Source organism: Marmota marmota, unplaced genomic scaffold (assembly GCF_001458135.2).
Source record: "Marmota marmota marmota unplaced genomic scaffold, marMar, whole genome shotgun sequence".
In the NCBI taxonomy this organism is placed as follows: Eukaryota; Metazoa; Chordata; class Mammalia; order Rodentia; family Sciuridae; genus Marmota; species Marmota marmota.
The window spans coordinates 1849446-1866509 of record NW_026000170.1 but is presented as its reverse complement, the minus strand read 5'-3'; the positions used below and the strand labels follow the sequence as shown (position 1 = coordinate 1866509).

Genomic DNA, 17064 nt, shown 5'->3' with positions numbered 1-17064 from the left:
TGCGATGGAAATCCTTCCTCCAGGTTCCGGAGCACCCCACTATTGCTGGAAATTCCTAACAAGATATCCTTTAGCCGTCCTGACTTGTCATACTCCCACACAGTGAAGCAGCACACGGGGGTAATGCACTCCCCTCGCCGCCATCTTCCCGTCTCTCCGCTAGAGTGGATTTAAACTCAATGCTGTTTGACTTCAAATTTTTTGTTATCAGTCACCATGCCCAGGCTAAGAAATCTCTCTAGGATACAAACCATATCTTTTCCACATTCCTCATTTGATGCTTAACGTTTAATCACTCTCTCCTGCTCTTCCGCCTGCAAGCAGATGGGGATATTCTTCTTCCACACTATATGAAGTATTATGTGCAGTGAACAATGATTAACTTTTTCATAAAATTGAAACTCAAGAAGTTGTTCAGGTTTCAACCGATTTATTTTTAAAACAAAGTGAATATGACATCTAGTTAATAGAAAATCTGCCCCACTACCACCACCACCAATAAAGGTGAATTTACAAAATAAAAAAAAAAGAAAAAAGAAAAAGAAAGAAAGTAGTTTAAAGTGACTCCTAATTATTAATTCTCCCCTGGGGATGACTTATTTCTACTGGGTTCTAAAACATTGCCATCCCCATGGGGAGAGCAGCACTGTTCCCAAAGCTTGCCAGTTTTTTGTTTGCTTTCTGAGATTGTCAGGAGCACTAGTGTTTGGGTATACTGGCCTCTGAGTAGGATCTTTGCTCCATCCCCTGAACATGGCGCTCCTGAAAAGAGGGTAGAGCGGGTCTCTCTGGAAGCAGAAGCAAAGTTGGAAGGAAGAGAAAGGGGGATCCAAACCTCCATAAAACTGAAGATCTGCCCTGTTTTTCAGAATCTCTGTAGCCAAGATATGTGGCAAGGTCCTACCATGAAAAACAGGAAACCCTATACCTCAGGGCTTTTCATTTGGAGTGCTGGATGACAAAGGCTTATCAACTCACTACTGCTCCTGTTATCTACTCTCCCTCTCTTCGAGCACTCACTCTTCTATTCCTGCTACCCTTCCTCTTCACTGAATTTTCATTCCTTTCTCCTGTCCTATTTGCTCTGACTGGAAGCCCTCTGGGGGCCTCCCATCCACCCTAGACTCCCTGTTCCATACGACCCTATTGCTTGAACTTTTAACAACTTAGCCTTCCCCATCTAAAATTCACCAACTATGAATGCATCCCATCAGTTGCTCTCTCTTCCATCTCATGGCATTAAAACATTCCTGGAGAAAATCTTATTCCCCCGAGTGTTGGAATCATGTGAATCTGTGGTAGACAAACTTCAATTGTCCCCAGTGCTTCTGGGAGATTTATTCTCTGTGGTTAGTTGAACAGCTTAGCACTATTGAAACTTACCCACTTTCCCAAAGTTGGTTTTTCTCCATTATCCTTCCACACACCTTCTTTGTGTAATCTCACCTCCTATGTCAAGAGGAAAAGTTTAAATAGACATCATAGCACAGGAATTCTCTCAGCATCTCAATGTCAGTGACCAAAATTATTTACATCCACTTCATCTTATATTTCTAATTAAAGAATGTTTCCTTATTTCCTTCTTTTTTTCCCTCACTGTATTTCAATTTCTTTATGTGTAAAATATGAATAATACTCCTGAACTCATGGGGGTATTTGTATTAAATAAATTATTAATGATTTAAAAACATATTTGAAAAGCATTTTTAAAGATCTTTGAGATATAATCCATACACCATAAAATTTGCACAAAATGGCTTGGCTTTTATATATTCACAAAATTGTACAACCAGTATCACAACCTCCATTTGAAATATCTTTATTATCACCACCACCACCAAGTAATCCTATATCCACTTGATGTCACTCTCCTCTCATTCCTCTCCCTATAGCCCCTGGCAACTATTACTCAGCTTTCTGTATTTTAGATTTGTCTTTTTTGGGCATTTTATATGAAGGAAGAATATACTATGTTCTTCTGTCTTTGGCTTCTTCCACTTGGCATGGTATTTCAGGGTTTGTCTTGCAAGACTTAAACAGGCTCTTGTACAGTTAAGTGTCCCTGTTTGCAATTACTATTTCCTGGTCCATTATTCCCCAAGGACTCAATCCCAACCCTTTCCATGCTTCTGGGATTTCAGCAATTATTTTTTCCCTGCAGTATTTTCAGCTCTTTTCTAATTTCATCTCTGTCTTGACATATAAAGCTTTTCAAGCCTATCCAATATCTATTTACATTCTACCTCCCTGTCCCCCCACCCTCTCTCCCTTCAGAGAAAATTGATTTAAAAACTTATCTACTCTTTCTGCCACATTTTCTTATTAACTCTTGATGACTAGCATAGCACTGAGTAGAAGCAGCAATAGTAGGTTTTCTTAGAATTGCTACCCGCTCTCAGAAATGGACCTCAGAACTGTCATGGGTGTTGAATCACGCTGAACCATCTGAAATGGCCCATGTGCAACCACATGTGATTCAGAAAGATGGCAATTTTATATCATTCAATCTGTCAATACCTGCCAGTCACAGATTACCAAGAACACACCCACAGTGTTAAGCAAGTTGGTTTTATTGTCTGTTGCAATGAGGGAAAACCCATACCAGTAGACCCTGTGGGATGTCTCAGTAGGAAACTGTTAGAAAACATACAGGATTTAAGTTTGTCTTAGATGACTGATGAAAGGAGTTAAAGAAGCACGACTTTATTGTGGGTTGGGTGCTATCAGGAAACAGAAACAAATCTATCATTTGAAATCTATATAAATCTCATTGGGGGAAGATTAGAGTGAAGCTAACACAGTAATTGACAGAGTAGTAGCACTTACTCATATTAGCCAGGATGAGGGATATCTGATCGTTTTTGTGATTTGGACAAGGTTCATGGACAAGATTACAGAATAGTCTCAATTTTTGTCTTGATTCATCATGACTACAGAATGACCTTATTGGATATTGGTATACAGACACACACACACATACATACACACACACACACACACACACACACACACAGAAACTGGAAAGGTGTCCAGAGAACTGTACAGAGTTGAATTAATTTTTTCCTTCTCTGTCCAAGGATGAGTTCTTGAATCAACAACATAGACATAGCTATAGCTGTGAAGTAACATTTAAGACTGTAGACAGGATATATTAGCCAACTGTAAAAAAAAACTGAAAAAATTATTTCTCACCTTTATAATAAGTCTCAAAGCCAGGGCCCTGGAATAGAAAAAAAAACCCAAATAATAAAACATGTCTCCAAATCCACCAGGGTGTCTTTTAGAGAGTCAGGTAGATTTTTATTTTAGCTTAGTCAAGGACTGCTTTACTTACACTCGAGTACAGAAGCACATCAAGACAAAATTATTATAGCATAAATTTTCCTTGGCTTGTTAAGGATAATTCAAAGGCTAAAAAAGTTTGGGGGAAAAAAAGAACAATTCAAAGGTTATGTATTTATAATTTCAGCTAATGAATTTAAATTTGAATTGGTCTATCAGCCTTCTAGAGAAGAAATTGTGTAACTTGTGGTTTTAGGTTCAGGTACATGTTTTTGACATATTTTTCTACTAGTTTTTGTTTTTTTGTTTTTACTATGAAAGTTACAGCCCTTTTCCCTACAGGGGATTTTTCAAGTAGTGTACTTGACTGCATCTTTTTGGAGGTTTCTGGGTATTCTTTTCAAAGAAACGTGATCTGCTGATACTTTCAAATATCAGAAAATCTCTGACAATTATCCTGAATTCACGTTAATGTTAGTAATGTAGCAGGCAGGTATAAGCCTAATATTCACTAAAGTAACCATCTAGTAGGTACAGACTCCATGAGAGTGTAAGTATACTTTAATACAACCAGAGAAGCAAGCAATTTTTTTTTTCCCTCAAGTTAGGCAGATTCGTTAGAGGGAGTTAGGTAGTCCCTGTGTGTCTTTGAAGAGAACAAACTGACTGTCGTGGAAATAACAGCCCCAAAGTTAGTTTTCATTCCTAGAAGACCAACTTTGCTGCTTCAGTAATGACTTTAGTGAGAACCAGTAGGAGGTTAAAGTTTAATTTTTAAAATACTAAATAAAGGTTGGGATTAATTATGTGAGGGAAATTTAAGTTGAAGTAGGTCCTATAAATGATAATCTACCTTTTGAAGTGTTTGATGGAACTGTTATTAAATTTTGTCAACAGACAGTTAAATTCATAGCCAGAGCTATGATCTGAGAAAAATGCATTAGAAAGTTTTTTTTCTTTCTCATAGAGTCAAACATAGTAAAATGAAGATAAGGGAGATCATATTGAAAATCCTTTTATCTAGTTAATAGAGAGCACCAAAATTGACAGTAAATTAAAGGCAAATGGGTGATAAAGAATCGACAATTAGGGCTGGGGATATAGTCCGGTGGTAGAGTGCTTGAGGAGTACATAAGAGATCCTTAGATCAATCCCCAGTACTCAAAACACACACACAAATTATTATTTTCTATTTTCCTGAATGGATGTTGCTTCCACTGTAAACAGAGGCTTCTGGCCAAATCCAAAGGATCCTAAATTTATAGTCTCAAAATCAAATGGCCATCCCAGCAGCCAGAAGAAAGTATTGTGTGTCTCTTAAGTTGGGTCAACACTGGACTTTTGCTGGTTTTGGCTGTTAACGTTCACCAAATAAGGCATATTCTATTAAGGTTCAAGTACAGTTTTTTCCTAGAAGAGAGGAAGCCTAATATCTAGGTATCAGATCATGTAGAGTCTGCTTAGGAGCTATAGAAGAATTGCTTGATGGTGATATAAGACCCAACCAGAACAACTGTAGAGGAAAAGTTTATTTGAGAGCTCAGTTTCAGAGGTCTTAGTCCAAAGAAGGCCGGCTCCATTCCTTGGTGCTTAAGGTAAGGCAGAGATTGTGGAAGATTGTGGAAAAGTGTAGAAGAGTGTGGCAGAGGGAAGCAGCTCACGTGATCTGAAAGCAGAGAGAAATCTCCACTTGCCAAATACAAATATATACACCAAAACCACACCCCCAATGCCCCACCTCCTCCAGCCACATTCTACCTACTTTCAATTACCACTCAATCCCATCAGGTGATTAATTCACTGATTCGCTTAAGGCTTTCACAACCCAATCACTTCTCTTCTGAACCTTCTTGTAATGTCTCACATGTGAGTTTTTGGGGGACACCTCACATCTAAACCATAACAAATGAAGCTCTCATGATGTTTGGTCATATCATTTTGTAACAACAAAAAAGAACCTAGGATTGGAAGCAATGTCTAAGTGCATGTACACCCTGGTTTTAACTCAGAGGGATTTATTTTATTGTCTCAAGGCCAGTGGAAATAACTTGGACCCTGGATATTTGAGATTTCTTAGAGCTTTGATCGTTATAGTTTTAGAATTTCCTGAATTCTTTCCATTTTTCCTGAAGTTGATCGATAAGGGTAGTGGAGTTTCTGAGCAAAAGGTATAGATGGATTGGAATCAGGTGAAACTCAGGACAACTTCTGCTCATTGTGAAGATTAAGAAGAAAGAGAGCTGGGCATTGGCACACTCCTGTAGTTACAGCCACTCAGGAGGCTGAGTGGGTGGCTGATCTCTTGAGCTCAAGAGTTTGAGATTAGCCAGGCAAGATAGCAAGACCCCATCTCAAACAGTTAAATGGAGTGAGTAGATAGGAAGAAATAAAGCAGACATTGAAGACAAGAAATAAAGGCTGGGGATGTAGCTCAGGGGTAGAGCACTGACCTAGCATATGCAAAGTCTAAGAAAAAGGAAAAAAAATAGAGGATAAGAAAATGATAAATAGAGTCCAATTTGAATGGGCACAATATCTTCATTTATTTACTTTTATGTGGTGCTGAAGATCAAACCCAGTGCCTCACATGTGCAAGGCAGGTACTCTACCACTGAACTACAGCCCCAGCTCCTGATTTTTACTATTTTATTTTATTTTTTTAAAAGGAATCTGTATATTTATTTAAATGCTGAAAAATGGTTTCACAAACATTTCTGATTAAAATACACAAGAAAATAGGCATTTGTTATTTTCTTAACATGTTAAAAACTATATACTTCAATTCTAAAGCTAAGCTTTTACTTAAGGAAGAAACACTAAAGACCTTTCCACCAAACTCAGTAAGAAGGTAAGGATAACCAGTATCTTCTGTACTATTTAGTATTATACCTAAAGGAAATTCAATGCAATTAAACAAATAGGATTGAGAAATAATGAGCACAGCTCTCTTTATGTGCAGATGATACGACAGTACAATTGGAGATTCTCTGAGAAATAATTGTAAAAATAAATTAATTAAATATTTTCAGACCAAACTTAGAGGTTAATTACTTTGGATATTTATTAGAATAAATCAGTAAGTTATTCATATTTACAATTAAGAGATAGTAATCAATAGCTTCCATGTATATAACCAATAATTAGGTACAAAATAGAATGGTAAAGAAAATCTCATGATAAAAATACATAAGAAACACATATATATGCAATATGAAACATAAGAATAAAATTAATTAATAAATGTGAAAAAATAGGAAACTAAAACTCAAGTAAAATTGAAAAAATAAATATATTTTATTATTTTATAGCTTATTTTAAATAGCTTATTTTAACATTATGGAGATGCCAGTTTTCTCTGGTTTTCTCCAAATGAAAGGAAGTAAAAATAAGTTATTAAAAGTATTTCATTGGATCTATAAGGATTAACATTAAAGTTACATAAAAACAACTACTTTTTTTCTATTCAGATACTGATTTCTTTTTTAATTCCTGTAATCAAACAAGTAAATAGTCCCAAAGTTCAAAAGATTATAATAGGAAGTCCTGAAATAGGCCCAGATGCAAATAGTGGAACAGAAAACTCCAAAGTTTGATTCTTCACCCCAAATAACCAGTAAGCAGGAAAGCAATAATAACTACTTATTTCAGAACTCTAAATCCTACTCAGACAATTATGACAACTGGGAAGTACTTAAAGAAAGGAAAGACGACACATTCTTAGTAAGGTGGTGGCCTCAATAAACAGCCTGCCCTCCCCATTGCTAAACACCACTGTGTGTGAGACACAGGCAACCCCTAATCCTGGAGTGGCTGGACGGTTCCAGGAGGGAAATGGAAATATTTTCAGAACAAAGTTAGAGGTTAAATACTTTGGTAGGTTTGGTGCAAAGGTACATTCCATGTCATGTGTGATCAATGAAGTATCCGTAGCATTTTCTCTGCAGTTCATCAATGACATGATGAGGATCTCCTTAAATGTGTGGCTGAAAAAGAAGAGAAAACGGGGGAAGTTATTGTCTCTCCTGTTTTGTATTTTGAGAAAGAGTTTCACTAAGTTGCTGAGGCTGGCTTTAAACTTATGATCCTTCTGCATCAGCCTCCCAAGCCACCATGCTAGTTATAATCCCTTTAATACATAAACTATTCCACTAAGTAAACCAATATTAAATTAAAAGTTTCTTAAAAACAAACAAACAAACAAACCACTCCAGTCCCAGCTACTCAGGAGGCTGAGGTAGGAGGATAGATGCTTGAGCCTAGTAGTTCAAGACCAGCCTGGGAAACTTAATGAGACCCTATTCTACAAAATACTTTTAAAAAGTAATTCAGATTGTAATAAAAAAGAAATGGTAGAAATAGCATAGCACTAATTTTCAAGCCTTAAAGAACTATTATCCAGGTGTGGGGGCACACACCTCTAAATCCCAGCTATTTGGTTGATTGAGGCAAAAGAATTGCAAGTTCAAGGCCAGCCTCAGCAACTTAGCAAGACATATTCTCAATATTAAAAAAATAAAAAAGGCTGGAGATGTAACTCAGTGGTAGACTGTCCCTGGATTCAATCCCCCCCCCAAAAAAAATAAAATTATTAGTTCTAGATATTAAGCATTAATGGTATCTGATAATACACACACAAAGAAGCAACTAGACATCATATGCCTTTCAATGAAAGAAAATAAACTTCCCCTGAGGTAATACTGTCATAAAAGCCGAATTTGAATCTAAGGAAATCTTTACTTAAAGAAAATACAGGAGACAAAGAAGCATGTTAAAAATGACATCATGTGACTGAAAAAATCAGCAAAATTAGACTATGGGAAATATTTTCAAGAGTTAAATTATAAGAATGCAAGGGAGGAAAGTGAGACCAAGAGTGGAAGAAAGAGAAAAGAAATATATGATTATAGATTAAGAGAATATTAAAAGGCATTTAAATTAGTCCAATTATTGGGTCTTATTTAGATCCTGATTTAAACAAACTGAAAAACAAGTTTAAGAGAAAATTAGAAAGTTTAACACTAATTAGATACTTTATGAATATGAAGGATTATTGTTAATTGCTTTTTGCTATGATTGCATTGTGAATGTTTTATTTTTTTCAAATAGTCATTATGTTTTAGAGGTATTTGAAATATTTATGTGTTAAACATCATATTTGTGTTTTATTTCAAAACAATGCATGAAGAGGAAAATGGATGGAAGTAAAGACTAATCAAATTGTCCATGAATCACATATTGTCAAAGCTGAGTGATGAAAGTTCACTTAACTGCTCTTTCTACTTCATAAATATAATTGTGAATTTTCCAAGATATATTTTTTAATTAAATTGGATCAATATCCATATTTTTTAAAAAGTAAAATCTGACTGACATATCACTCGAATTAGTCAACTTTCCATGATGGTAACAATACCTGAGATAAATCAATTTAAAAACAAGAAAGGTTTATTGGTACTCACAGTTTTCAAGTTTTCAGTCTATGGGTACTTAGCCCTGTTGCTTTGGGTTTATGGCAGCATATGGCAGGAGAACGTGGAAAAGAAGTCCATTCATCTAATAGAAAGAACAGAAGAGAACAGAAGAGACCATATCCTATAATCCCTTTTGAAGGCATACCCCCACTGACCAAAAACTTTCCACTAGACCCCACTTCTTAAAGATTTTCACCACCTTCCAGAAACATCAGGCCAAGGACCAAACCTTTCATTGATGGGCCTTTGGGGGACAATCAAGATCCAAACTACAGCATTAATCCACCTCAAAAGAAGGAGGAAGAGGAGGAGAAGGGTGAGGAGGAGAAGGGTAATGAGAAGAAGAATCAAATGCAGGTATATTATAGATATATATCCATATTGTAATATCATAAAATATTTACCTTGGGATAGAGAAATATTTCTCCACTAGGACACATGTAAGTCAAATGACAAGGAAAATGTTAAATAAATTATACTAACATCAAAACCTTAAGAATATTTCATAAAAATTTAGATAATACAGAATATATAGAGAATGAAAAGACAAACCTCAAAGTGGGAGAACTTACTTGTAACACATACATTAGCTAAAGAACTCATGTGCAGAATATACAGAGTTGTACACCAGTAAGACAAGCAACTCAATAGAAAAATGGGTAAGTCACTTGGACAGACAATTCACAAAAGAGGAACTATGGATAGAATGTATGTGCTCATGTGTTCATATAAATATACATATCTATATGTGTATATGTATATGTGTACATGTGTGTATATATATGCATATATATATATATATAAAATCATCCTCATTTGTAATCACGTAAATTCAAATTCAAAGCACAAGCAAATATACCCAGGTGGCTAAAGGTAAGAGAACTGACAATAATACCAAGTGTTGGCAAAGATGAGGAGCCATGGAAACTTCAATACGCCATTGATAAGTATAAATTCAGTCAAATACTTCTTTGGATTCTGGCATTTTTCCATCAAAGTTGAAATATGCATACCCTAGAACCCTACAATTCTACTGCCGTGTTTATAGTTCACCGAATTATACACACAGAACCCCAAGATACAGGATTGTTCATAATAACATCATTTGTAATCTGGCAAAAACTAAACATAACCAAACATCAATGAGTGCCAGTAAATAAACTGTAATCACATAATGGAATACCACACAGCAATAAGAATGGACAGCAGATATATAGAACAAGGTGGAATTATGACACAAATACATGTGAAACAAAAAATACTATACACAAAATGATATACATGGTTTATTTATATTTTTATAAAGTTAAAAATATATAAATGCAAGTACACCATAGTGTTTAAATATGCTTGCTTAAGTGGTTAAACCATTTTTTAAAAAAGGAAGAAATTGATTATTGTAAAGTTCAGAATAATGTTTACTTTGGTGTCAGGGAGAGTGACAGAGCTCAAGTGGAGTACTAAAGGGATTGCTGGGGTGTTGTCGATGCTCTACTTCTTGAGTTAGGTGGTAAAGAGGGATTTACTTTGTGATATGTTCTTGAACTGTAATGTTTTTGTTTTGTGCAATTTTCTGCATGTGTTACATTTTATAAGAAAAATAACTCAAACGATGATCCCAATGGAGGCACTATACTAAACAATTTGGGCAGAAAACATATTTTCCTATTTTTTTGTGCTAAACCATACTGGGAACAATGCCTGCTTCTGGAAGGCAAGACCATAAGCCAATTAAAAACAGGGAGTACTGGAGAGTTGTTAATAAGTGGGTATAAAGTTTCAATTATGCAAGATGACTAAGTTCTAGAGACCTGCTTATACACTATAGAGAACTTTGAAACATTGTACACTTGACAATTTAATAAGAATGTAGATCTCATGTTAAGTGCTCTGACTACAATAAAATAAAAATTTATAAAAATTACTCTGCCCAGACCTTAAAACCCTGTGAATACACTGTCCTGTTCTTCATTTTCAGACACTTAGAAGTCCCTGTCAAGATAGGGTTCTCCCTTACTGTAGTTGATCTTATTAACTTTGCTTCATCAATAGGTTTGTTTCTAGTGGTCCTTGGTTTGACAGTTAATCAATACATTTGTCCAGGCACATAAGAGTGTCAGCTTGAAGATGCTACTCATTCTGAAAGTTAGATCTACGATTGAAGAAATTGTCAATACTTGAGATTCCAGGATTTCAAAAAGTATTTATAATAAGCCCATCTCCTAAGACTAATTTGGCTACTAGTACTTGATCTTTTGGATCAAGATTCCATGTGATTTATGACTGCCTGGTCCTCGAACAGGATTTCTAATTTAGTAAGAGTTTGAAAAATACATTCTGGGAAAAAAATGAAAGCACAATTAGTTCTATCAACTAGTTCTGTATTTTATGGATAAGGCATAGCATTGTCCTCTGATAAAGTTTGAAATATGTGGGCTTAAAAATGAAAATATATTCGTTGCTCATAAGAGAGAATGACAAAATAATTGCTCTATAATAGGAAGAAGGCAATTTCCAAGATTATTCGATAAGATCATTCTGTAAGCAGCACATTTCTCACTAGAGGGAGCTCAGCACCCACCAATAAATGGCAAGACAACTGGAATTAAAATGTCATTTCACTTTAGGGGAATACAATCTGGGTAAATATGACATGAATTTGCAGAAGTTGGGGAATTTGGGGTGTGTCAATTTTCTCCAACGGTTACACTGTAATTGTAAATTACATGAATGAATGATGCAAAATCTTATAATAACCAGCCAGTCAATTAATAAGCTAGCATTGTAAATAAGTGTAAGAGGACAAATAAGAGATAATATTATCTTTATCCTCTGGAGGGGCAGATTCTAGTATTCACAAGAAAGAGAATTTATATAAGGCAGTGATAAATATGGATAGGGTACTATACCTGGGAAAGCTGTTTGGAGAAATAAAGTACTTGCACTCTGGCTGCTCTGATCCAGTCTCCATGTGTAACCAAGAGGGGCAATATCCACTTAAGTACTGGCTTTTTTGTTTGGTACATTTGAGAAATGGGTCAAGCCAATGTGTTCGGTGCCTGCTTCTCACCTGTGATCCACTTTATCTCCTTTGACATTCAAGGCTCAAAAACTATGGAGCCACCAGCCCTTCCATATCTACCACCCTAACCTCAGCCACCAAACCCTTCATTTATAGCAGTGTTAAGACTGTGGATGGAGTATAGTTTTTTTAGTGACTTAGAAGAAAATACCACCATATCTTAAAACCCCCTAATCCCCTCACTCTCTGTAACTCGGAACTTTTCACTGACCAACATTTCTCCACAGGATCCAGAACCACAGCCAACCAACCCCACCCTCCACTCCAGATTCTGAAGTCTTTCTCTACCATTTTACATTCTGCATATCTCTCTTTAACCTAGACTAGGGTTCTAAAATATCTCACACAAGTATACCCCATATATTGTATGGGATATACTTACAGTAAAAAATGATTTCCTTATCTGAAATTATTTGGCATCCTGTAATTTTATATATATATATATACATACATATATATATATGTGTGTGTGTGTGTGTATATATATATATATATATATATATATATATATATATATATATCTGGCAATTGTTCCCCATAGCCTTCAGTCTGCTTTTCCTAGGAACAGAGAAGAAAACTCAGGATTCCTACTTGTTTATTAAATATTTTATTGTTTATTAAATAATTTCTCTCTATTTGATCCTCTCCCATACAAGCACCTAGAGAAACTCAATTCTTCTTTTCCTTAGAACAAATATTTGGTTGATGTTTTAAATAGCAGAGAGTTTTCTATCTATCTCAGTAGTATATCACTTCTTTCACTCATGCATGCTCTATTTTTTTCTGTGTTGGGGATCAAACCCAGGACCTTGGGCATACTAGGCAAGTGCTGTATCACACAGCTACATTCTAGTCCATTCACCTGTCTTTTAGCATATTTGCATCTAACAAGTTATAATGATTTGTTTTCAAGTTTCATTATTGGGATTGAACACAGATGTTTCGGACTCACCCCATCCTCAACATTTAATTCATTGTGTTCTCATTAATTCAATGCATTCTGTGCTCTAGATCAGAAATGGAGACATCAAGATGAATAAGAGAAGAGCCTTGTCTGGGGAATCAGTTTATTTTACAACAGAAAGTTAAGTTTCTAGCTCACTTTCCCCCAAATCATTGAATTCTGCCTAGTGTTTTCACATTGGACATGTTCATGATTTGGTTACTTTTGAAGAGAAATCACAGCTTTCTGGAACTTCAACATCACATGTAGACTATCCTTAAATAAACTGTTTGGGTTTTTTGTTTTTTAAGCAAGACTGGGAGTGCATTCTGTCCTACTGACCAGCTTTCAAACTGAGATAAACACCTGAAGTGATTTTGGAGACTGGTGGTGAACCATTCTGGAGATACGATGGATAACTGCCATACTTAGATAACCTCAATCACTGTGAATAGGTTCCTATTAGTTTTCCTTTTTAAGGACTACTTAGTTTCCAAATTTTGAAGTACATAATGGCATTTACGTGCTATTACAATTTTATATTAAGCTTTTTTAAAACTTGTTTTAGTCAGCTATTTCATTGCTGTGACTAAAAGATCTGACCAGAACAATTTTAGGGGAGGAAAAGTTTATTTGAGGGCTCACGATTTCAGAGCTCTTAGTCCATAGAAGGCCAGCTCCATTCCTCAGGGCTTGAGTTGAGGAAGAACATCACGGCAGGAGAGTGTGACAGAGCTGCTTAGCTCATATCACAATCAGGAAGCAGAGAGAGAGAAGATCTCCGCTTGCCAGATACAAAATATATACCCCATAGCCACACCCCCAATTAATCACCTCCTCCTTCTCACCCTACCTGCCTCCAGTTACCACCCAGTTAATCCCATCAGGGATTAAATCACTGGTTAGGTTAAGACTCTCACATTTCTCCTCTGAATCTTCTTGCATTGTCTCACACATGAGCTTTTTTGGGACACCTCACATCCAAACCATAACATTGCTTCTTAAGAGTGAATCATTTTTCTTAGTACGGGCTGTAAGATCTTGTTATTTAAAGTGTGGCCCCCAAGAAACAGCCTTCGGCTTCCCCAAAAACTTGTTAGAAATGAAGAATCTCAGGTCCTTTCACAGAACAGCTTAATCAGCATTTCTATGTTCACATAATTCCCAGGTGGTTTCTAGGGGTTTGGGCCATAATCCCTGCTGAAGTTTGAAAATGGAATGTCCCCCAAAGGGCCATGTATAAGAGGCTTGGACTCCAGCTGGTGGCGCTCTTAAGAGGTGGTGGAAATTTCTTCTGAATTACATGCAAAGTCTCAGTAATCCATCATCAAATTTAGTATGGTCAGCTAATGAAATCAACTAAGACCTATCAAGCCCATGATAAGAGGCCAGCCTATGCAAAAGAAACCTAAAACTCCCTCTTCTCATAATCCGATCATCAAACAGCTTCTCCTCCCACCCAACCCCATGCAGAGGCAGATCTGAGTTTCTTTCCTGACCTACTTGATGGTTAGCTCTACAATAAAGCTTTTTCTTTTTGCAAAATCCCTGTTCCTTTGAATTGGCTTCAGTAAGCCTCAGCAGCAAGCCCTTGGGTTTGGTGCTCTGATTTTGTTCAAAGTAAGACATGGAAACCACCTGATTTGCAAGATGATTGTAAAGCAAACATTACAGTAATTTACTTTCTTATTCTAATAACAAAATGTTGGATGACTGTGGAAGGTTTTTGAACAGAGGCAGCAGCTGGAGAAACACAATGTTGGGAAAAGGTAGCATGAATGGCAGGGTCCTTAATCAGAACAGCCACAGCAAAAATACAGAAGCTGAGAGGCTGAAATTACCAAGAGTTGCCCTTAGATGGAAAGATGCACAGTAGGGACTCCTAAAAATTGGGTACAATTCTACCATCTTCAAAAGTTAAGAGGTAGTGCTTTGACAAGATTCTTCCAGAAACCCCCTCTCCTACCCCAATAAATTGAGCTCACAAAGAAGTGAGTTGTCTCCTCTTGGTAGGCCCACTCTTGGTTTAACAATCTCTGTCGTTAGGGGGCTCTGACCCAGGAAACAAGGCTCAGGCCTGTTGAAAGAAGATGCAAGATGTACTTAGGACAATAGACATGCTTTATTCAGTGGTGGCCACAGCCTCCAGTCTCCAGCTTCAGCTCCAGCTCCCAGTCAGTTCCATTTTAAACCTCATTTTGCCCCCATTTGTCCCCATTGGCCCCCACGTCTTTTCCATAGGCCCTTTTTATATGCAGGCCAAACAAAGAAGGCACAAGGCCAACAGATTACATAAGGGGGCTCATGTCCACAAGTTAATGTTTGATCTTGAGTATATACACTGAATTAGAGTGTTTCTGGCCTTGCTAACTACAGCATAGCCAGGTCCCAGCCCTGGCTACACACTAAAACCATAACAGCACAGGAGAAGCCTTTGGGAAGGAGCTTAACTACAGCCATTTGGGGCCTGCCCCAACAACGTCTTTCCCCTTCTTCTGTCCCTTCTAATAAACTTTGCTATACTTTTACTAAGTTTTGTGTACTGCTTGAAGTCCTCTCATACAAGAGCCGAGGACACAACACAATTTCTGGTAAGACATCTCAAGTATCATCTCTGTTATCACAAATTTGCCTCAACAGTTTATCTTTGTTCATCTGAGTGATGCTTTTTTTTTTTTTAAACGATACACCCTTTATTTTGAAGTCCCTTCACTTAAAAGCAATCATGTTTGCTGTTTGCTTCTCTGTGTACTTATTTTATTTATTTATTTATTTTTTGGTCAAATTAGCTCTGGATTTTTTTTTATTAGCTACACATGACATTACAATGACCTTGGCAATTCATACATTTGAATCAATTGCATTATGATTGCTGTGAACTTATTTTTAATGTGAAGAGTTCGCTACTTAGCTTTCACTGGCATCTCCCAGTCCAACACATGCACTCTTGCCGGTTTTTAAATCTTGGTTCAGAGAGCTTTCTCTGGAAAAAGACAAGGACCCCACTGCAGTCCAAGACGGCTAGTACAGTGCCTGGTTCCTGGATGGGACCTGCACAGGGAGAGCACGTGAGGCTGCTCTTTTTGGAACTCAAGCCTGAGAGGCTGCGGGAATCTCCGGTCGACAGATCGCACACCCAGGTTTGGCCTGGGGAACCCTGCGGCTGGGCCTGCCGGGTTCGTCGCGCAGACCTACGCCAGCACACTACGCATGCGTAGAGCGAAGCGCGAGTTGACTGGCGGCGCGGACGCGCGCTCGGGGCAGCCGGAGAGGCGGGAGCGCGCACCGCCGTGGACGTCGAAAACCCAATTTGGCGTGAACAGAAAGTGAATGGGCGCGCGGAGATCGGGCCTCGAGTATGGCTCACAGGCCCAAACGGACTTTCCGGCAGCGCCAAGCTCAGTCCAGCGATAGCGATGACGCCGAGGATCCGTCAGCTGAATCCGGGGCGCCCAGGGAGCGGACGGCCCCGGGCCCGCAGGAGGAAGGCCCGCCCTCCGGAGGAGCCCGCGCGGAGGTGGCGGAACTGCCCCGCGGGACCCGAGGTCCTCGGGGCCGGGGTCGGGTCTGGGCGAGTTCCCGGCGCGCCCCCGAAGTCGCTCCTCGCGCTGACAGCTCAGGGGGCCAAGGTGAAGAGCGGGGGAAACTGTGGGCTCCCGAGGTGACGCGAGGGGCGGGAAGAGGCCGCGGGGTCTTCTCTAGAGGTTCCTAGGACCTACTGCTGACCAGCAGCCACTCTTGAGTCGCCTCCCTTCCAGCGCAAGCCCACTGCCTGCATCTAGGTACCTGGCTCCTTGGGAGGGACGTTTAAAAGAAATCTTGTACATTTTAATGGTTCCTCTTTGCACTATCAGATGACCCTCCCCATTTACAGCTGTAATACAGTTATTAATGTTTATGAAGAATACAAATCGTCCCAAAGGAGTTAAATCCTAATGCTGTTAGATAGAAGTTGTATGTACCTTTTGGAAACTTGCTCACTTGTTTTTTTAAAGGATACTTAAAAACAGCACATTAAAATAATCAAGTGACAAGGTTTGAAACATTCTCTTGCTTGTCTTCGATTGTCATCAGTTATTTACAAAAACAGATTAAAAGTAATATATGTGACTATCATAAAGAAATTGATAACACTGGACTGTACCGGTAATGGTATTAATTCAAAATGACTACATTGTATTTGTCTTTCACTTACAGGGGTTCTATCTCGGGTGCTGGTGCATAGGCAAACTTTACCAGTGAGCTACATGATCCTCTCCCCACGTTTTAAAAATTAATTTATCTAG

The 17064-nt window shown here is 37.9% G+C and overlaps 1 protein-coding gene across 3 annotated transcripts in view; it reads left to right on the top strand.

Moving 5' to 3' along the window:
- The first annotated feature begins 15996 nt into the window (after nucleotides 1-15996).
- Nucleotides 15997-17064, top strand: part of Gcfc2 (GC-rich sequence DNA-binding factor 2) — a 38501-nt gene continuing 37433 nt past the window's right edge. For 2 of the 3 annotated variants that reach the window (XM_048787428.1, XM_048787427.1), the window contains exon 1: nucleotides 15997-16407. In XM_048787428.1, the coding sequence (XP_048643385.1) occupies nucleotides 16137-16407 (271 nt within the window). In that variant the 5' untranslated portion in view covers nucleotides 15997-16136. The remainder of the gene's footprint in view (nucleotides 16408-17064) is intronic. The other variant, XM_015499863.2, reaches the window with a different exon arrangement.